The following is a 15,040-nucleotide window of genomic DNA, read 5'->3' on the forward strand; positions in this document are numbered from 1 at the left end:
TCGTAAAGACCATATCGGGTTCTGAACGCCGTTTTCCATTCATCATTGGCCTTGATTCTAACAAGGTTATATGCCCCACGAAGGTCAAGTTTAGTGTAGATGGTAGCTGTTCTTAATCTTTCAATCAACTCATTGATCAGGGGAAGAGGGTAACGATTCTTAATAGTTATTTTATTTAAAGACCTGTAATCGATGATGGGGCGTATAGTCTGGTCCTTGTTTCTCACAAAAAACATGCTGGAAGCGGCTGGTGAACAGGAAGGTCTAATGAACCCCTTCCGGAGGTTTTCATCTAGGTATTCCTTGAGGGTTTTTAGCTCTGATTCAGAGAGGGGATAAATATGTCCAAAAGGGATAGGAGCACCAGGAACAAGGTCAATCGGACAATCATAGGGTCGATGAGGAGGAAGTGTCTCTGCTTCCTTTTTACTGAACACATCAGCGAACTCCGAATAGCTGGAAGGTATAGTGGATTCCCTAGTAACATGCAAAATGGGGATGTGTTGTAGACATGTTCTCTGGCAATATGCAGAGTTAAACGTGAGAGAGAAAGGAGCCCAGGTAATAAGTGGGTTGTGAGTCCGTAACCAGTCTATCCCTAATATTATAGGATAAAGAGGAGAATTTATGACATCAAAAACAAGAAATTCAGAATGGATATGATTGGTAGTAGTTCTTAAAGGGATAGTTTCAGAACGAATGGGCCCCGAGGATATTAAGGAGCCATCAATAACTCTGACAGAGACGGAATTACGTTTTTGAACACAAGGAATTTTATTTTTTGTAACAAAGGATGAGTCCAGGAACACCCCATTAGCACCGGAATCAATAATGGCCTTAGTCGTAATTCTTTCTTTGTCCCACTGTAATATGAGAGAGACAGAGGAGAAATGAGAGGTTGGTTTAGAAGGAAGTACACTCATTACAGTCGTGGTAGAACCATGCTTACCGCCTCTTGGACGTTTCAATAGGGGACAGTCTGGGACCACATGTTCTTGCGAAGCACAGTACATGCAGAGGTTCAGTTGTCTTCTTCTGGTTCTCTCTTCTGGAGTAAGAGGACTTCTCACAACCCCTATTTCCATAGGTTCAGCGGGAGTTATAGGTTTCTCCGGTGCCTTTGAAGAGGTGAAGGGTTTTTTCCATAGAGAGCTAGTGAGTGATTTCTCAGCTTTTCTTTCCCTAAGTCTTCTGTCGATACTGATTGACAGTTGAATAAGTGTATTTAGTGTAGTAGGTAGTTCAGTTCTGGAGAGCTCATCCTTGACAGCTTCAGATAACCCAATACGGAACTGGTTACGTAGAGTTATGTCATTCCACTGAGTTTCAGGTGCCCATCGTTTGAATTCAGCAATGTAATCTTCAACAGGCCGGTTTCTTTGCTGCAGTGTTCTAATGGTTAAATCTGCAGTCGCTTGTTTGTTTGGGTCTTCGTAAAGGAGAGACATGGCTTCAAAGAATTCATCCAGAGAATCCAATATGGGATCATCATTCTCAAGAAAGGAATGAGCCCAGGCCATGGGTTCACCTCTCAAAAATGAAATAACAGAACAAACTTTAGATCTTTCCGTGGGATATGATCGGGGTTTTAATGCAATCAACAACTTGCAAGAATTGATGAACTCTCGGTATTGGGACCTGTCTCCAGAGAATTTTTCGGGGTTGGAGACAGCAGGGTCACTAGCCGAGTGTGTAACTGTGTGAGGAGTATGGGTTTGCAAGTCCCTTACATAAGTAAGGATTCTTTCATTGGTGATCTGTAGATCTTGCATGCCTTGAGTGAGAGTATCCACTCTTTGGTTTAATCTGGTGATTTCAGAAGTGAGATCTGCTGTATCCATTAATTAGGCTGGATCAATCTGTAACGCTCAATTGTTGATAAGATGGAAACAACTGCAGATTTCTGAGTTTGATAATGTTTATTACTTTAAATAAAAAAGATAATCAAATTGAACTGTCTCTTTAAGTCCTGGCAGGTTATAACCAGCAGCGGTGTTTGAAGTTGTTTTAGGATAAGGTAAATTTAACACAACCAGCGAGAAGTTCCAAATTAGGATGCAGATAATTAATAAGTAGGTGTTGGAAACAAGATTATGAGTTGATGTGGAGCAGATAGCGAACCACTTAGATTTAGGATGGTTATATATTAAGTTTGAGCCAATCTGGTTTACTTAACTTATGAAGGAGTGATAATCCAAATTGGTGATAGAGATTCCACAGAGAATCGAGGTTGCAGCAGGCAAGAGAATATCCAAAAACAGTCCGAGGTCGTAGGAGAGGAGAAGGAGGGTAAATGATTAAACAGTCCGGGTCCGATACACAGTAGAAGTAAATATTCAGTTTGAAGTTCGCGGGAGCTTTCGAGTTGATCCAGCACTGTGGTGTTGACGCGGACTCTCTATGAACCCTGGGAACGACCACGTCATAGGAGGGGGAGTGGCCGCGCTCCGAGAACCCGGAAGTCCACGGTTAGCGAATGCCGGAAGGTCTGACACCCACAGCTGATCTATAATTTCTAGTGTGTGGGGGGAAAAATGCTGCAGATCTATAGATTCAAATAGTTAAATTTTTACTCTGTGGAATGTCTATTTAATCTAAGTAGTGTCACACTGCAGTGTAAGGTGCTAACGCGTTTCAGTATTAAAGGCTTACTCCTTTAACATGCTAAAAAGCTTTAGGTGTCATTTTGCAAAAAGTGCAGATTTCAATAGAAATTTACACTTTTATCAATTAACCTGGTATACACCCCCTTGGCTTTCAAGCACACAACAGGTAATATTACTTCCTCGTTTCGTTAGCTCAATGCAGCTGACTTCAAGAGGCAGCAATTGCCCAGAGCACCTGACTTACTTCTCATTGAGTGATTGGCAGTCTGTGATTGGACAGCCACAGAAAGTCTGGGCGGGGTTAAAAGGGGAGAGCTTGCAAAGGCAACAGGCTTGCACTGCAGGGGAGAGAACTGCAGGTCTTGCAAGCTGTTTTCAGATTTACCCCCCCAATTAAAAAAATACCTAATTAAATGTGTTTTTATTTAGGGTATAGCCACTAAACAGTAACTTTGATTTATTTTTTATTTGGGCAGTGGAGTGTCCCTTTAAGTCTCAAATGGAATGTGTATGCAAAATAGCAAGACACACTGGGTCATATGCCTGCATTGGTTAATGGAACGCCTGGTTGATGGCCGCTAAAAAACAAGGGACTGTCACAGTATACTATTGAGCCCTGTGAAATGGAAAAAAAGTTGTATATGGAGGCAGAGACATGTCCTGTTAATCTTTTTCCATTTTACAATATCCTCTGCTGTCAAATTACATGTTTTTTTCTATTCAGTAATACTATGCATATTAAGTTAACTATACATTTAAACAAAATACAATTGTATCACATTCTTTTTTTTGTGTGTTTCTTGTGTTCCCCTTACAGATCCAGGCCACCCACACTGTAACTGTACAACTGGTATGTGTGATGCATTTTCCATAGGTACATATTATGTTTACCCATTCAACATAGAGTATCATATTTTAGCTTCTGCAATGTTGTATGTCCTGTGGAAGAATATTGGGCGCAGCATCAAACATCGCCATCATAAAACTAATCTAAAATTTCAAGGTGTGGTTGTCGGGGTTATTTTTGGACTCATTGTCCTGGCTGTAACAATCGGAGTTGTTGTCCTTTATTTGCTCAACATCGGACGCTCAAAGCAAAGTAGCGAGGCGGCATTAACTGTTTACTACTTGTATTCTGTTGTGGTGCTGAGTGGAATGTGCATAGCTGCAGTTGTTGGTCTCATCCTTCACAGACTGGACAGACATCCTGCAGTAGTGGAGAAAAGTCCATCCTTAAAACTGGATGAAGAGCTATTAGTCGGTTCGGCCTGCGGCTCTTGGATCACATCATGGGGATCTATTTTGGCAGTCATTTACGCTGAAAGTCACCCAACCTATACTTGGTATAATTTACCTTATTCTATTTTAGTCCTGATTGAAAAGTACATCCAAAACCTTTTCATAATTACATACATACACCGCAAGGATGAGAAAATATGTACTGATACAATTCCCAATATATATATGAAGCAACCTCAACTTGCATCATCTGATGACAATAATCATGTAGGACCGTGTGGCGGACCAGATGTGCGAGAGAATGGTTCTTTATCTAATAATAATAATGTTGACAAAAAAGAAAAAGAAGAAAATAATTCAATTCCTGCTTTTGATCACATGCCAAGCAACAATACAAATCCAGGGAATGGTGGATTAAAGAAACAAGTGCTAAGAAACATTACAGTTGCCCTATTCATCAGCAATATCTCGGTAAGTTATTACATAATTTTTCTTCTTCCAATGTGTGTTTTATTGACTTTGCAAGTATAACTGGGATACAGAAAGTAAGTGGGGGGTGGGACAAAAACAAAAAGGAGTATTCGGCTTAAGAGTACATTCCATTGTATCAGACCCAGTAAATACATCTCATATTAAAATCAACTGTCACATATCTATTCATTTGTGGAAGGCCCTGTTGCACCTGAACTCTTTGTGGTGCCAGGGGTGCAGACAATTAATCGGTTGGAGTTTCCAACATCCTGGAGTAGATGGGGATCCTCAACTACATTTTGGAGGTGAATATACAGGCTACTCAACAGGTTAGGTAGTAAGCATTGCCTTGCCCATCATCTACGACACTCTGAGACTTATATTGTGGGGAGAAGTATCTGGTGTTTCTTTGTTATCTTTCTCTGTGATATGTTCTGTATAGGAATAGTTCATTTAGCTAGAAGTGAGGGAATGGAGGGGGAGGGGGGAAGTATATAAAGGGAAGGGGGAAAGGAAAACCCGAAACCAGAGGGCCTGAGACTTTAGTTCTCACTGTGACCAATTATTGGATGACTGGTGGTTTCAATTTGTTGAATTTGCTATGGTATGTCGTGGTCAAAGTGAAATACCTTGGTTGAAAGTTGAAGCATTACATTAAAGGGAATCTTTTATAGTACCATAACTTGACACATTATACAGTTTAGCATTATAAATGGTTTGCTGTTATACAGTTAGTGAGAGTTCAGGTTTATCATGTAGCCTAGCCTGTTGAGTATAGTTTCCATGAATGTTTGGTGTTTACGTTTTATAGAGGCGGGAGGTGGATGGCCATTGTGAGGAGAGGCCTGTAGACCTTCAACAGGCGCGGTAGTGATGCCGCACAAATTTAGTTCAGGGCTTCCCCTGCACTGGTTGAAAAAAACAAAGCAAAAAGAAGAAAAGGGAGGGTAGGACACCAAGGGGGGGGGGGGGGGGAGAGGGAGAATTGTGTCTTGGGTTGAAACATTAATTTCATTCATAGCTACTAGCACCTTTACCTGCAAGTGTGAGATTGTAAATCTAGACGTGCGTTAGTTGTAGTTCCGGTAAAACGCATTGGCCTTGTGTGGAGTGTAATTGTGCATATGAGTTAGCCCCTGTTGTGGCCAACTCAAATAGGAAAATGTTTTATTACATCATTTTTAAAATCCAGTATGCAAGTGCAACTAATATCTACTCACATTATAATAAATAACAGTAAAACTGTTTTTAGAGTAATATAAATGTCAGAATTCTTTAAGCTGTAATTTCTTACCAGTAGAGTTCTTCAGGGATTACTTGTATTTAGAAATACTTATATCTACAAATATACATATAAACACGCAAAATGTAGTTGTGAGACAAAGGGCAAAAGCAGCCAATAAAATGTTTCAATGGCCTTTTATATACAACTGCTTCAGTAATATCTTTGCACTTCCTAACTGTTATCTGACTAAATTGACGTAAACAATATACATTTAGTGTTGAATTAGTAGTATAAAATACAGTCAAATAGTGACTTTCAAAACTCCACAATGAAGTGCTAAGTGAAAGAGTGCTATCAGTTTGGCACATACGTTCCCTCAAAGCAGAAGAACTACCCCAAAGATCTCCTCAACTCTTCCATATGTACATATATAGAATATAGGAAAAATGAAAATGGTACAATATAGTGCAAAACTGTATAATAACATTTTGGTATAATATCAATGTCAATTGGCCACTCATACTTTTGAGTCAAATAAAGAGTCTTCAGAATTTTTTGTGCACTTTATTTTTATTGCTAATTTATCTGATTGCACCGTGGCTTTTTCTCACTGACTGAGATTGAAACCAATAAAGCTCAAGACCTGGGGAGACATCCACCAGTTATCATTGGAAGATTCTTTATTGGGCTTAAAAGTGTGAGTGACCAATTGGCATTTATATTATACCAAAATTGTATTCTTTAATCTATATATGTACATATTGAAGATTTGGGGTAGTTCTTCTGCTTTACGGGAAGTTATATATTCTATACATAAATGGTCAGTTTGTCTGTGGTGACATATTGCATGTACGAACCCATCAAATAATTGACCTCTGTTGAAAAAAACAAGTCATAATAATTATAATAATAAAGCTCTGTACACGCAGCAAAATGAGAATAGGTTATGTGTCCAAGCGAAATAGAAGGATACACTACTACATCTGAATGTTCTGAAACCATTTTGGAAAAATAGTTATTTTTAAAAACACTGGTACACATTACATTATCGAGACAATCACACTGTCATACCTCCTAACTGTCCATCTTCAGGAGGACACCCTATTTTGAACATTCACCCTTTTCTATCCTAATGTCCCTTTATTTCTAGGAGTGCCAGATTGTAGATGAGTCTGAGTGTATAATAGAACACCACAGCAATAATATGCACAGTAATGTGTCTTTAGCATTAGCAATACAAAATTGTATTCCTAACACTACAGTGTCCCTATGCACTAAGATAATTGTCCACCGCCACCTCCCCAGTGTTGTAAGGGTTAAAAAACCCTTTAACCAACCACCAGCGCTGAGTCTGTTTCTGCCTCCTCTGACATCTGCAATCAGGGGGAATCTAATCGACATGCGAGGCGAGTTCCACGTGTACATTAAGCCTTCCCCATATGAAATCATTTATTCAATGCTTTCGTATGCAGAATATGAAGACGCTGGAAGCATGACTGTCCCACTGAAATCAAGAGTGTTGCGAGACCTGAACATGTAACTGTACGTTTCACTTGTGCCTAGTACAGAACTTGGGAGACATTTTTTTTTTACACAATCTCCTGATCTCCTTGGGATGTCATGTCAAGGAGAAACATTTTTTAGAAATGTCTCAGTATAATCCCAACTTTGACCATCTCACCCATCTAGTTATTCAAACCATTATATCATACTATACAAGATAAACAATTATGAGGTTTATTAAAATACAGCAAATGTTGACATGAGATCATTTCTTTGTTTTTCAGCTGTGGATCCCACCAGCTTTTGGTTGTCGTCCACAATATGATAATGGATTGGAAGCTGTTGTTTTCGGCTTAATTCCATGGATTTTTATTATTGATATTGCACTCCCATTTTCCATATTCTACAGAATGCACTCTGCCTATTCGCTTTTTGATGTGTACTGCAAAATATGAACATTTTCAATAGTGATTATCCACTAAAACAAAGATAAGGTCGATTACATCAACGAACAACCTAATATCTCCTGAACAATTGGACATTTTATATTTTCTGTAGATGTGATGTGTTTAATTAATTTTACATTTCTTAATTCTAGGATATATTTGATTTTTATATTTCTAAGAAATCTTAACAAATAATCTGTCTTGATGATATACCATACTCTACCATTTAAAACATCAATATGCGTTTATCAAAATTTTATATAAAATAAGTTAACTATTGTGTAAGTCATCATTTGTAGTGGAAAATTGGTAAATGTTTTGTAAGTTTATATTTACATGTTAGGGTTTATTTGAGTGTAGCACTTGAGCACCAGTTCCCTAGAGAACTGATTAAATAAATTAATAGTTCACATTTAAAGTATTTTTTTTCTATTAATTTTGTGAAAAAATACAGAAATAAATCCCAATTAATTTACGTGTGGTAGTTTATGTTATTACCGTTTTAGATTCAATATTATTGGCTTTTAATCATTCAGGTTGGTAACAAAGATAATAAGCATACGACTCCAAGATAATAGGTCTAATAGGTTGATTTATAGGTGATGTATTCCTAGGTCGGGTAACAGATGTACTCATCATTCTATAAGTAAATAGTATTTGGGGAACAGAGTATAAATTGGTGCTGCTATCACCAAGTGTGAATCACTCCAACACACAAAAAACAATACAGTGAAAGATAAAAATGTGGTGAGAGCACTCAGAACATGCAAAGATAAAAAATATATTACCAGACTTGATTAAAAATGGGAATATCTAGAACAATAAAGCACAAATACATAGAGTAATATTGTCATAAAAGAGATAAAATTAAAAAATGAGACTGGTTACACTCACATATTACTGAGTCACTTTAAAAGCTGACTCAGACTTAGGGCTTTAGTGGAGATGAGACTTCTTCAGCTTTAGACGTCCTGTACCGGTTATGTTTGGTCTGCACTGGGAAATGATTCTTCAAATTACTCCAGGAGGCAAGATCCAATATAAAATTTCTTTATTGTAAAATAACTGGGTATTAAAAAATAGTAACATCTATCTTTGTCCAATACAGGTAAAAAACGTCCTTGAAAGCACAATACCACGACGCGTTTCGGCACTCTCAGCCTTTCTCAAGTGGTCCGGTCTTCTCATCTCCTGAATCTTCTTAAATATTCTCAAATTTGGCGCCCTTTCGTCGGTGTCCTATGTCTCTTCCGCTTTCGTCATTTCCAAGCGTCCTTCGGTTACGTTGCGTCATGACGTCCGGCGTCTGCGTCATCAGTCCTCGTCCCGGCGTCGGTTTGCGTCATGACGTCTTTTAGGCGCCGGACCCGGAAGTGATACCGGCGCCATATTTCAAAGTCCACAACTATACAAATTTGCCAGTCCTTTAAACTACACGTTACAAGACAGTAATGAATGGTATTTCGAGGGGAAAAAAAGGAACGAATATATACTTATTTTCTACACATAGTAATACATAAATATAGGGATATTATATTCCTATTAGGAAGGAAGCAAAACACGATTATTAATATTTTTTTAAAAAAAATTTTTTTTTTAAATCATACATAATAAAAAGCCACATCTAAAAAACTTATAAAATTACATATAAAATTGTAAAATTATATACATGAATTAATCTCAAAGTCAATATTGAGGCCATGGGGGGATAATGATTCCAGATTAAAAATCCATTTCATCTCATTTCTGCTGAGGAGACTATCTATATCTCCCCCTCTCCAATGGGTTTTTACGGCCTCTATTCCTATAAATTCAAAACCATTTATGTTTCCTCCATGAACCTCTAGAAAATGTTTAGAGACATTGTGCAAAGTGAATTTCCTATTTATATTGTACACATGCTCCCTCATTCTTATTTTCAGTAATCTTGACGTCTTCCCAATATATTGTGTGCCACAAGGACATATTATCATATATATCACATTTTTTGAGTTACACGTAATAAATGATTTTATCTCATGTGTTTTTTTATTCTGAAACGAGGAAAAATGGGTGACTTTTCTATTTTTATTTTTTCTTTGGGCACACCCTCTACACCTTCCACAATAGTAGAAACCTTTTTCCTTTTTAAACATGGATACACCTTGGGAAATTTTCTCTTTGTCTAAAAAACTTGAGGTCAGGGTTTGTTTGATATTCTTCGCTCCTCTAAAAATTAATTTTGGTTGTGTCCCTAAATATTGTTGCAGGCTCTCATCTTGTTCAAGAATATGCCAGTTTGTCTTCATAATTTTTTGTAACTTTTTACTGTGAGAATTAAAGTTAAAAATAGCCGGTACAATCTTATTGTTCTCCTTTTGTTCTTTTTTCTTATATGTTAGAATATTTTCTTTTTTTTCTTGTCCTACTTTATTTTTAATATTATTCAGGGAATCTTGGTTATATCCTTTCTCCATTAGTTGGTTAATAAGTATCTTTGTTTGTTCTTCATATTGTTCATCTTCTGTGCAGTTGCGTCTTAATCTTAAAAATTGACCCTTTGGTATGTTGGTTAACCAAGGTTTAAAATGGCAACTTTTAAGATTAATAAAACTATTAACATCTACGGTCTTAAAATAAGTTTTACTTTTTATTTTCTTGTCTTCAATATAGATACTTAAATCTAAAAAATTGACATTTGTGGAGCTAATTTCCCATGTTAAGTTGATATTCCAATTGTTAATATTCAAGTCATCTAAAAAATTATTTAAAGATTCCTGTGTGCCTCTCCATATTAAAAAGATGTCATCAATGTACCTCTTGTAGAGGACCAGATTTGTCCCGAGCTCTGGCCTTGAGAAAATTTCCAATTCTTCCCAAAAAGCCATAAATAAATTCGCATAGCTCGGGGCAAATCTGGTCCCCATGGCCGTACCCTTGGTTTGCAGATAAAAATTGCCCTCGAACCAAAAAAAATTATTTAAAAGGATCAGTTTGATGCCCTCTATAATAAAATTGATCTGTTCAAGGTTAATATCTGTGTCCTTCCTTAAAAAATGTCTAGCAGCCTCACACCCCCTATCATGCTCGATAATAGTGTAGAGGCTGCTGACATCGCAAGTCACCATAAAAAAACCTTCTTCCCAATTAAAACTATTTAAAATCTGTAAAAGGGACATGGTATCCTTGAGGTATGAGGGGCATCTCTTTACCGGATCTTGTAAAAATTGATCTAAGAACTGTGACAGAGGTGATAGCAAAGAACCGATTCCCGAAACAATGGGTCTTCCCGGGGGATTTTCTGTGTTTTTATGAACTTTTGGTAAAACATATAAAACCGGGATCCTGGGGAATTTAACATCTAAAAAGTCATATTCCTTTTGGTTTAGCAGTCCTGACTCTAACCCTTGACTTATAAAAGCACTCAATTTTTCTTTTATATCTTCTAACGGGTTATTTGGCAATAATAGATATGTTTCTTTATCTTGTAGTTGTTCAAAAATTACTTTTAGGTATTGTTCTTTTTTCCATATTACAACCCCTCCGCCCTTATCTGCGGGTTTAATCACAATAGCGGAATTTTTCTTCAAGTCCTGTAGGGCCTTTCTTTCATTTTTGGTTAAATTATTCTGTTGTCCTTTCTTAAATTCAATTTTTCTTAACTCACTAGTACATGCTTTTTCAAAAACTCTCATGGCATCTGACTTTAAGTGGCTTGGGAAGAATTTTGATTTATTTTTGAGAGTAGTATGTTTAAATTTATTGTCTTCTTCTTTTATTTCTCCATTGTACATCGGTTTCTGATCAAAAAATTTTTTCAAACATAATTTCCTTATAAATCTATTAATATCCAAGAATGCTTCAAATTTATCTATGTCACAGCTTGGTGCAAATTTAAAACCATAGTTTAAAACCTTTTTGTGTGATTCTTCTAAAACTACATCTGATAAATTAAAAATTCTTATATCCGTTGTTTTTTTGGGAGTATCTCCTCCCTCCTCCTTTTTCCTTCCTTTCTTATTTCTATTCCCTCTTCTTGTCGTCTCCTTTTTGTTGGAGTCTGTGTTACTGTTCCCCCCTTTGTTCTGGCCATAGTTTGGCCTAAAAAAAGGTCATCATCATTTATTTGTTGTAGATGACTATATCTGTTTGAAACTTGTATCTCTTTTCTATAGTTCCTATCTGGCGAATATTTTCTGGGCGCTCTTTCATAATTATTCTTTTGAAATGAATTGTTTCTGTCTCTTGTTCTAGATTTAACTTGAATCCACCCTTGGTTTTGTTCCTCTCTTGGTTGGATTAAATTTTGAGAGGATCTTTCTCTATAGGGTTTTCTATAAGGTTGCTGTGGTAATCTATCGTCTTGTTTTGTAAAGTTTCTTTTGTAATTGTCTTGTTTGCTATTATTAACGTATTTCTTTTTTTGCGGTTTAATTTGGCCTTTTATGTAATCGTCTCGGTCTCTTTTAAGTTTTCTTTTTTTAGTTTCAATCACTTTATTTTCTATACTTTTGACTTTTTCTATCATTTTTTCCATTAAAAACTTGAATTCCTCCATTTCAAAAAAAGGTTCAAGTTTTCTTTGAATATCATTAATTTCCTCATTAATTTGATGTAGATTTCTATCATTCTATTCATTCATAGATTTAAAGCTATTTTGAGTGATTGGGATTTTGTAGATTGCATTACTATAGTTTCTAGGCCTGTACATACATTCGCAAAATTAAACATTTACATTGCAAAATAATTAAATTAAAATATTTAAAATTCTGTGATTTCTTCAAAAATAAAATAAAAAAATGAATTGATAGGTATAGCCCCATAGAAAACATGCATTTATTTTTGTCTGCATATTTTCTTTGGCGGTTTATGAAAAAACTGCTTGGAAAAGCTGCAGGCATGCTGTCTGTAGTCTTCACAATCTCTCCCATTTTCCCCCAGGCACACATTTTCAGTCTGTCCCAGGGGATGCTCCAATCCGAGGATTCTTGTTGAGAAGCCTCTGTGTTGGAACTGTGAGCTTGCGTGCATGCTATCACAGCTTTCCTATGCATCTCAGTGAGCTGTAATACAGCTCATTGAGAATGGGGATCTAACGGAAGAGGAAGGTTCCTCATAAATACTTAAAAGAAAAGTAAAGTCTTCATTTTAAAGTCTTCACTTCTGACTCAGAGTCCTGACTCTCCAAAGGACCTAATTGCCTTCTGTATCAGCATGACGCAGAAAGTGAAGATTTTACTCTTCTTTTAAGTATTTATGATGAATTTCCTCTAGTGACTGTTTGATTGACATACACTAGATCAGGAGTAGGCAACCTTTGGCACGCCAGATGTTGTGGACTACATTTCCCATGTTGCTCGTACAGTCATAATAATTCCCTGTACACGTCTACAGATATAACAAGAGAAACACCACGCCAGATGGAATGAAGTGTAACAGTGAACTGTACAGGGAGTGCAGAATTATTAGGCAAGTTGTATTTTTGAGGATTAATTTTATTATTGAACAACAACCATGTTCTCAATGAACCCAAAAAACTCATTAATATCAAAGCTGAATATTTTTGGAAGTAGTTTTTAGTTTGTTTTTAGTTATAGCTATTTTAGGGGGATATCTGTGTGTGCAGGTGACTATTACTGTGCATAATTATTAGGCAACTTAACAAAAAACAAATATATACCCATTTCAATTATTTATTTTTACCAGTGAAACCAATATAACATCTCAACATTCACAAATATACATTTCTGACATTCAAAAACATAACAAAAACAAATCAGTGACCAATATAGCCACCTTTCTTTGCAAGGACACTCAAAAGCCTGCCATCCATGGATTCTGTCAGTGTTTTGATCTGTTCACCATCAACATTGCGTGCAGCAGCAACCACAGCCTCCCAGACACTGTTCAGAGAGGTGTACTGTTTTCCTTCCTTGTAAATCTCACATTTGATGATGGCCCACAGGTTCTCAATGGGGTTCAGATCAGGTGAACAAGGAGGCCATGTCATTAGATTTTCTTCTTTTATACCCTTTCTTGCCAGCCACGCTGTGGAGTACTTGGATGCGTGTGATGGAGCATTGTCCTGCACTGCATGAAAATCATGTTTTTCTTGAAGGATGCAGACTTCTTCCTGTACCACTGCTTGAAGAAGGTGTCTTCCAGAAACTGGGAGTTGAGCTTGACTCCATCCTCAACCCGAAAAGGCCCCATAAGCTCATCTTTGATGATACCAGCCCAAACCAGTACTCCACCTCCACCTTGCTGGCGTCTGAGTCGGACTGGAGCTCTCTGCCCTTTACCAATCCATCCATCTGGCCCATCAAGACTCACTCTCATTTCATCAGTCCATAAAACCTTAGAAAAATCAGTCTTGAGATATTTCTTGGCCCAGTCTTGACGTTTCAGCTTGTGTGTCTTGTTCAGTGGTGGTCGTCTTTCAGCCTTTCTTACCTTGGCCATGTCTCTGAGTATTGCACACCTTGTGCTTTCGGGCACTCCAGTGATGTTGCAGCTCTGAAATATGGCCAAACTGGTGGCAAGTGGCATCTTGGCAGCTGCACGCTTGACTTTTCTCAGTTCATGGGCAGTTATTTTGCGCCTTGGTTTCTCCACACGCTTCTTGCGACCCTGTTGACTATTTTGAATGAAACGCTTGATTGTTCGATGATCACGCTTCATAAGCTTTGCAATTTTAAGAGTGCTGCATCCCTCTGCAAGATATCTCACTATTTTTAACTTTTCTGAGCCTGTCAAGTCCTTCTTTTGACCCATTTTGCCAAAGGAAAGGAGGTTGCCTAATAATTATGCACACCTGATATAGGGTGTTGATGTCATTAGACCACACCCCTTCTCATTACAGAGATGCACATCACCTAATATGCTTAATTGGTAGTAGGCTTTCGAGCCTATACAGCTTGGAGTAAGACAACATGCATAAAGAGGATGATGTGGTCAAAATACTAATTTGCCTAATAATTCTGCACGCAGTGTATACCTTACAGGATATTCCAAATATAAATGGCCTCAAAGAGAACAAAAGAAAATAATAGTATAATACAGTACAGATAAAAAAAATATATATATGTATATATATATATATATATATATATATATATATATATGTGTGTGATGGTAATGGACACTGTCCGGGTGGCGGTGCGAGGACCAGGACCCAGTATGCCTGATGTTCAGAGTAGGAGTCACAGTGTGGAGGTGGATTAGCAGGGTCTGGTGCAGGGTAACCGCACGCCCCTTGGTGTTGAGCACCAGCGTTTGTGCGGCCACATACCAAGATTTAGCTTATGCGGATCCCAGTAACTAGGAGCAGGAATTAAGCAGACCTCCCAGAGCTGAATAGTGAGACTCTGCAGCAAGAATGTATCCAGTACAGAAACAAGGCAAGGCTAGGATAGGATAGTCACCAAACATGAAAAACAAGACAGAACTAGTAAAACCCAGAACCAGAGAAGGATAGGAAGCTAAACCCAGAACATGTACACTATACATTAGGGAAACATTAACATTACATGGGCAGGACAAGACAGGACTGTACATGGACTGGGTATACA

The 15,040-nt window shown here is 37.4% G+C and overlaps 1 protein-coding gene across 1 annotated transcript in view; it reads left to right on the forward strand.

Annotated features, from left to right (window-relative positions):
- The window catches only part of LOC134614226 (proton channel OTOP1-like), a 127,987-nt gene extending 120,310 nt beyond the window's left edge, over positions 1 to 7,677 (forward strand). Inside the window, exons 6-7 of the mRNA XM_063457779.1 lie at positions 3,424 to 4,316; positions 7,329 to 7,677. Coding sequence (XP_063313849.1) covers positions 3,424 to 4,316; positions 7,329 to 7,499 — 1,064 coding nt within the window. The 3' untranslated portion in view covers positions 7,500 to 7,677. The remainder of the gene's footprint in view (positions 1 to 3,423; positions 4,317 to 7,328) is intronic.
- Positions 7,678 to 15,040: the final 7,363 nt, after the last annotated feature.

The sequence above is a fragment of the Pelobates fuscus genome, chromosome 6 (assembly GCF_036172605.1).
Source record: "Pelobates fuscus isolate aPelFus1 chromosome 6, aPelFus1.pri, whole genome shotgun sequence".
NCBI classification, from domain to species: domain Eukaryota; kingdom Metazoa; phylum Chordata; class Amphibia; order Anura; family Pelobatidae; genus Pelobates; species Pelobates fuscus.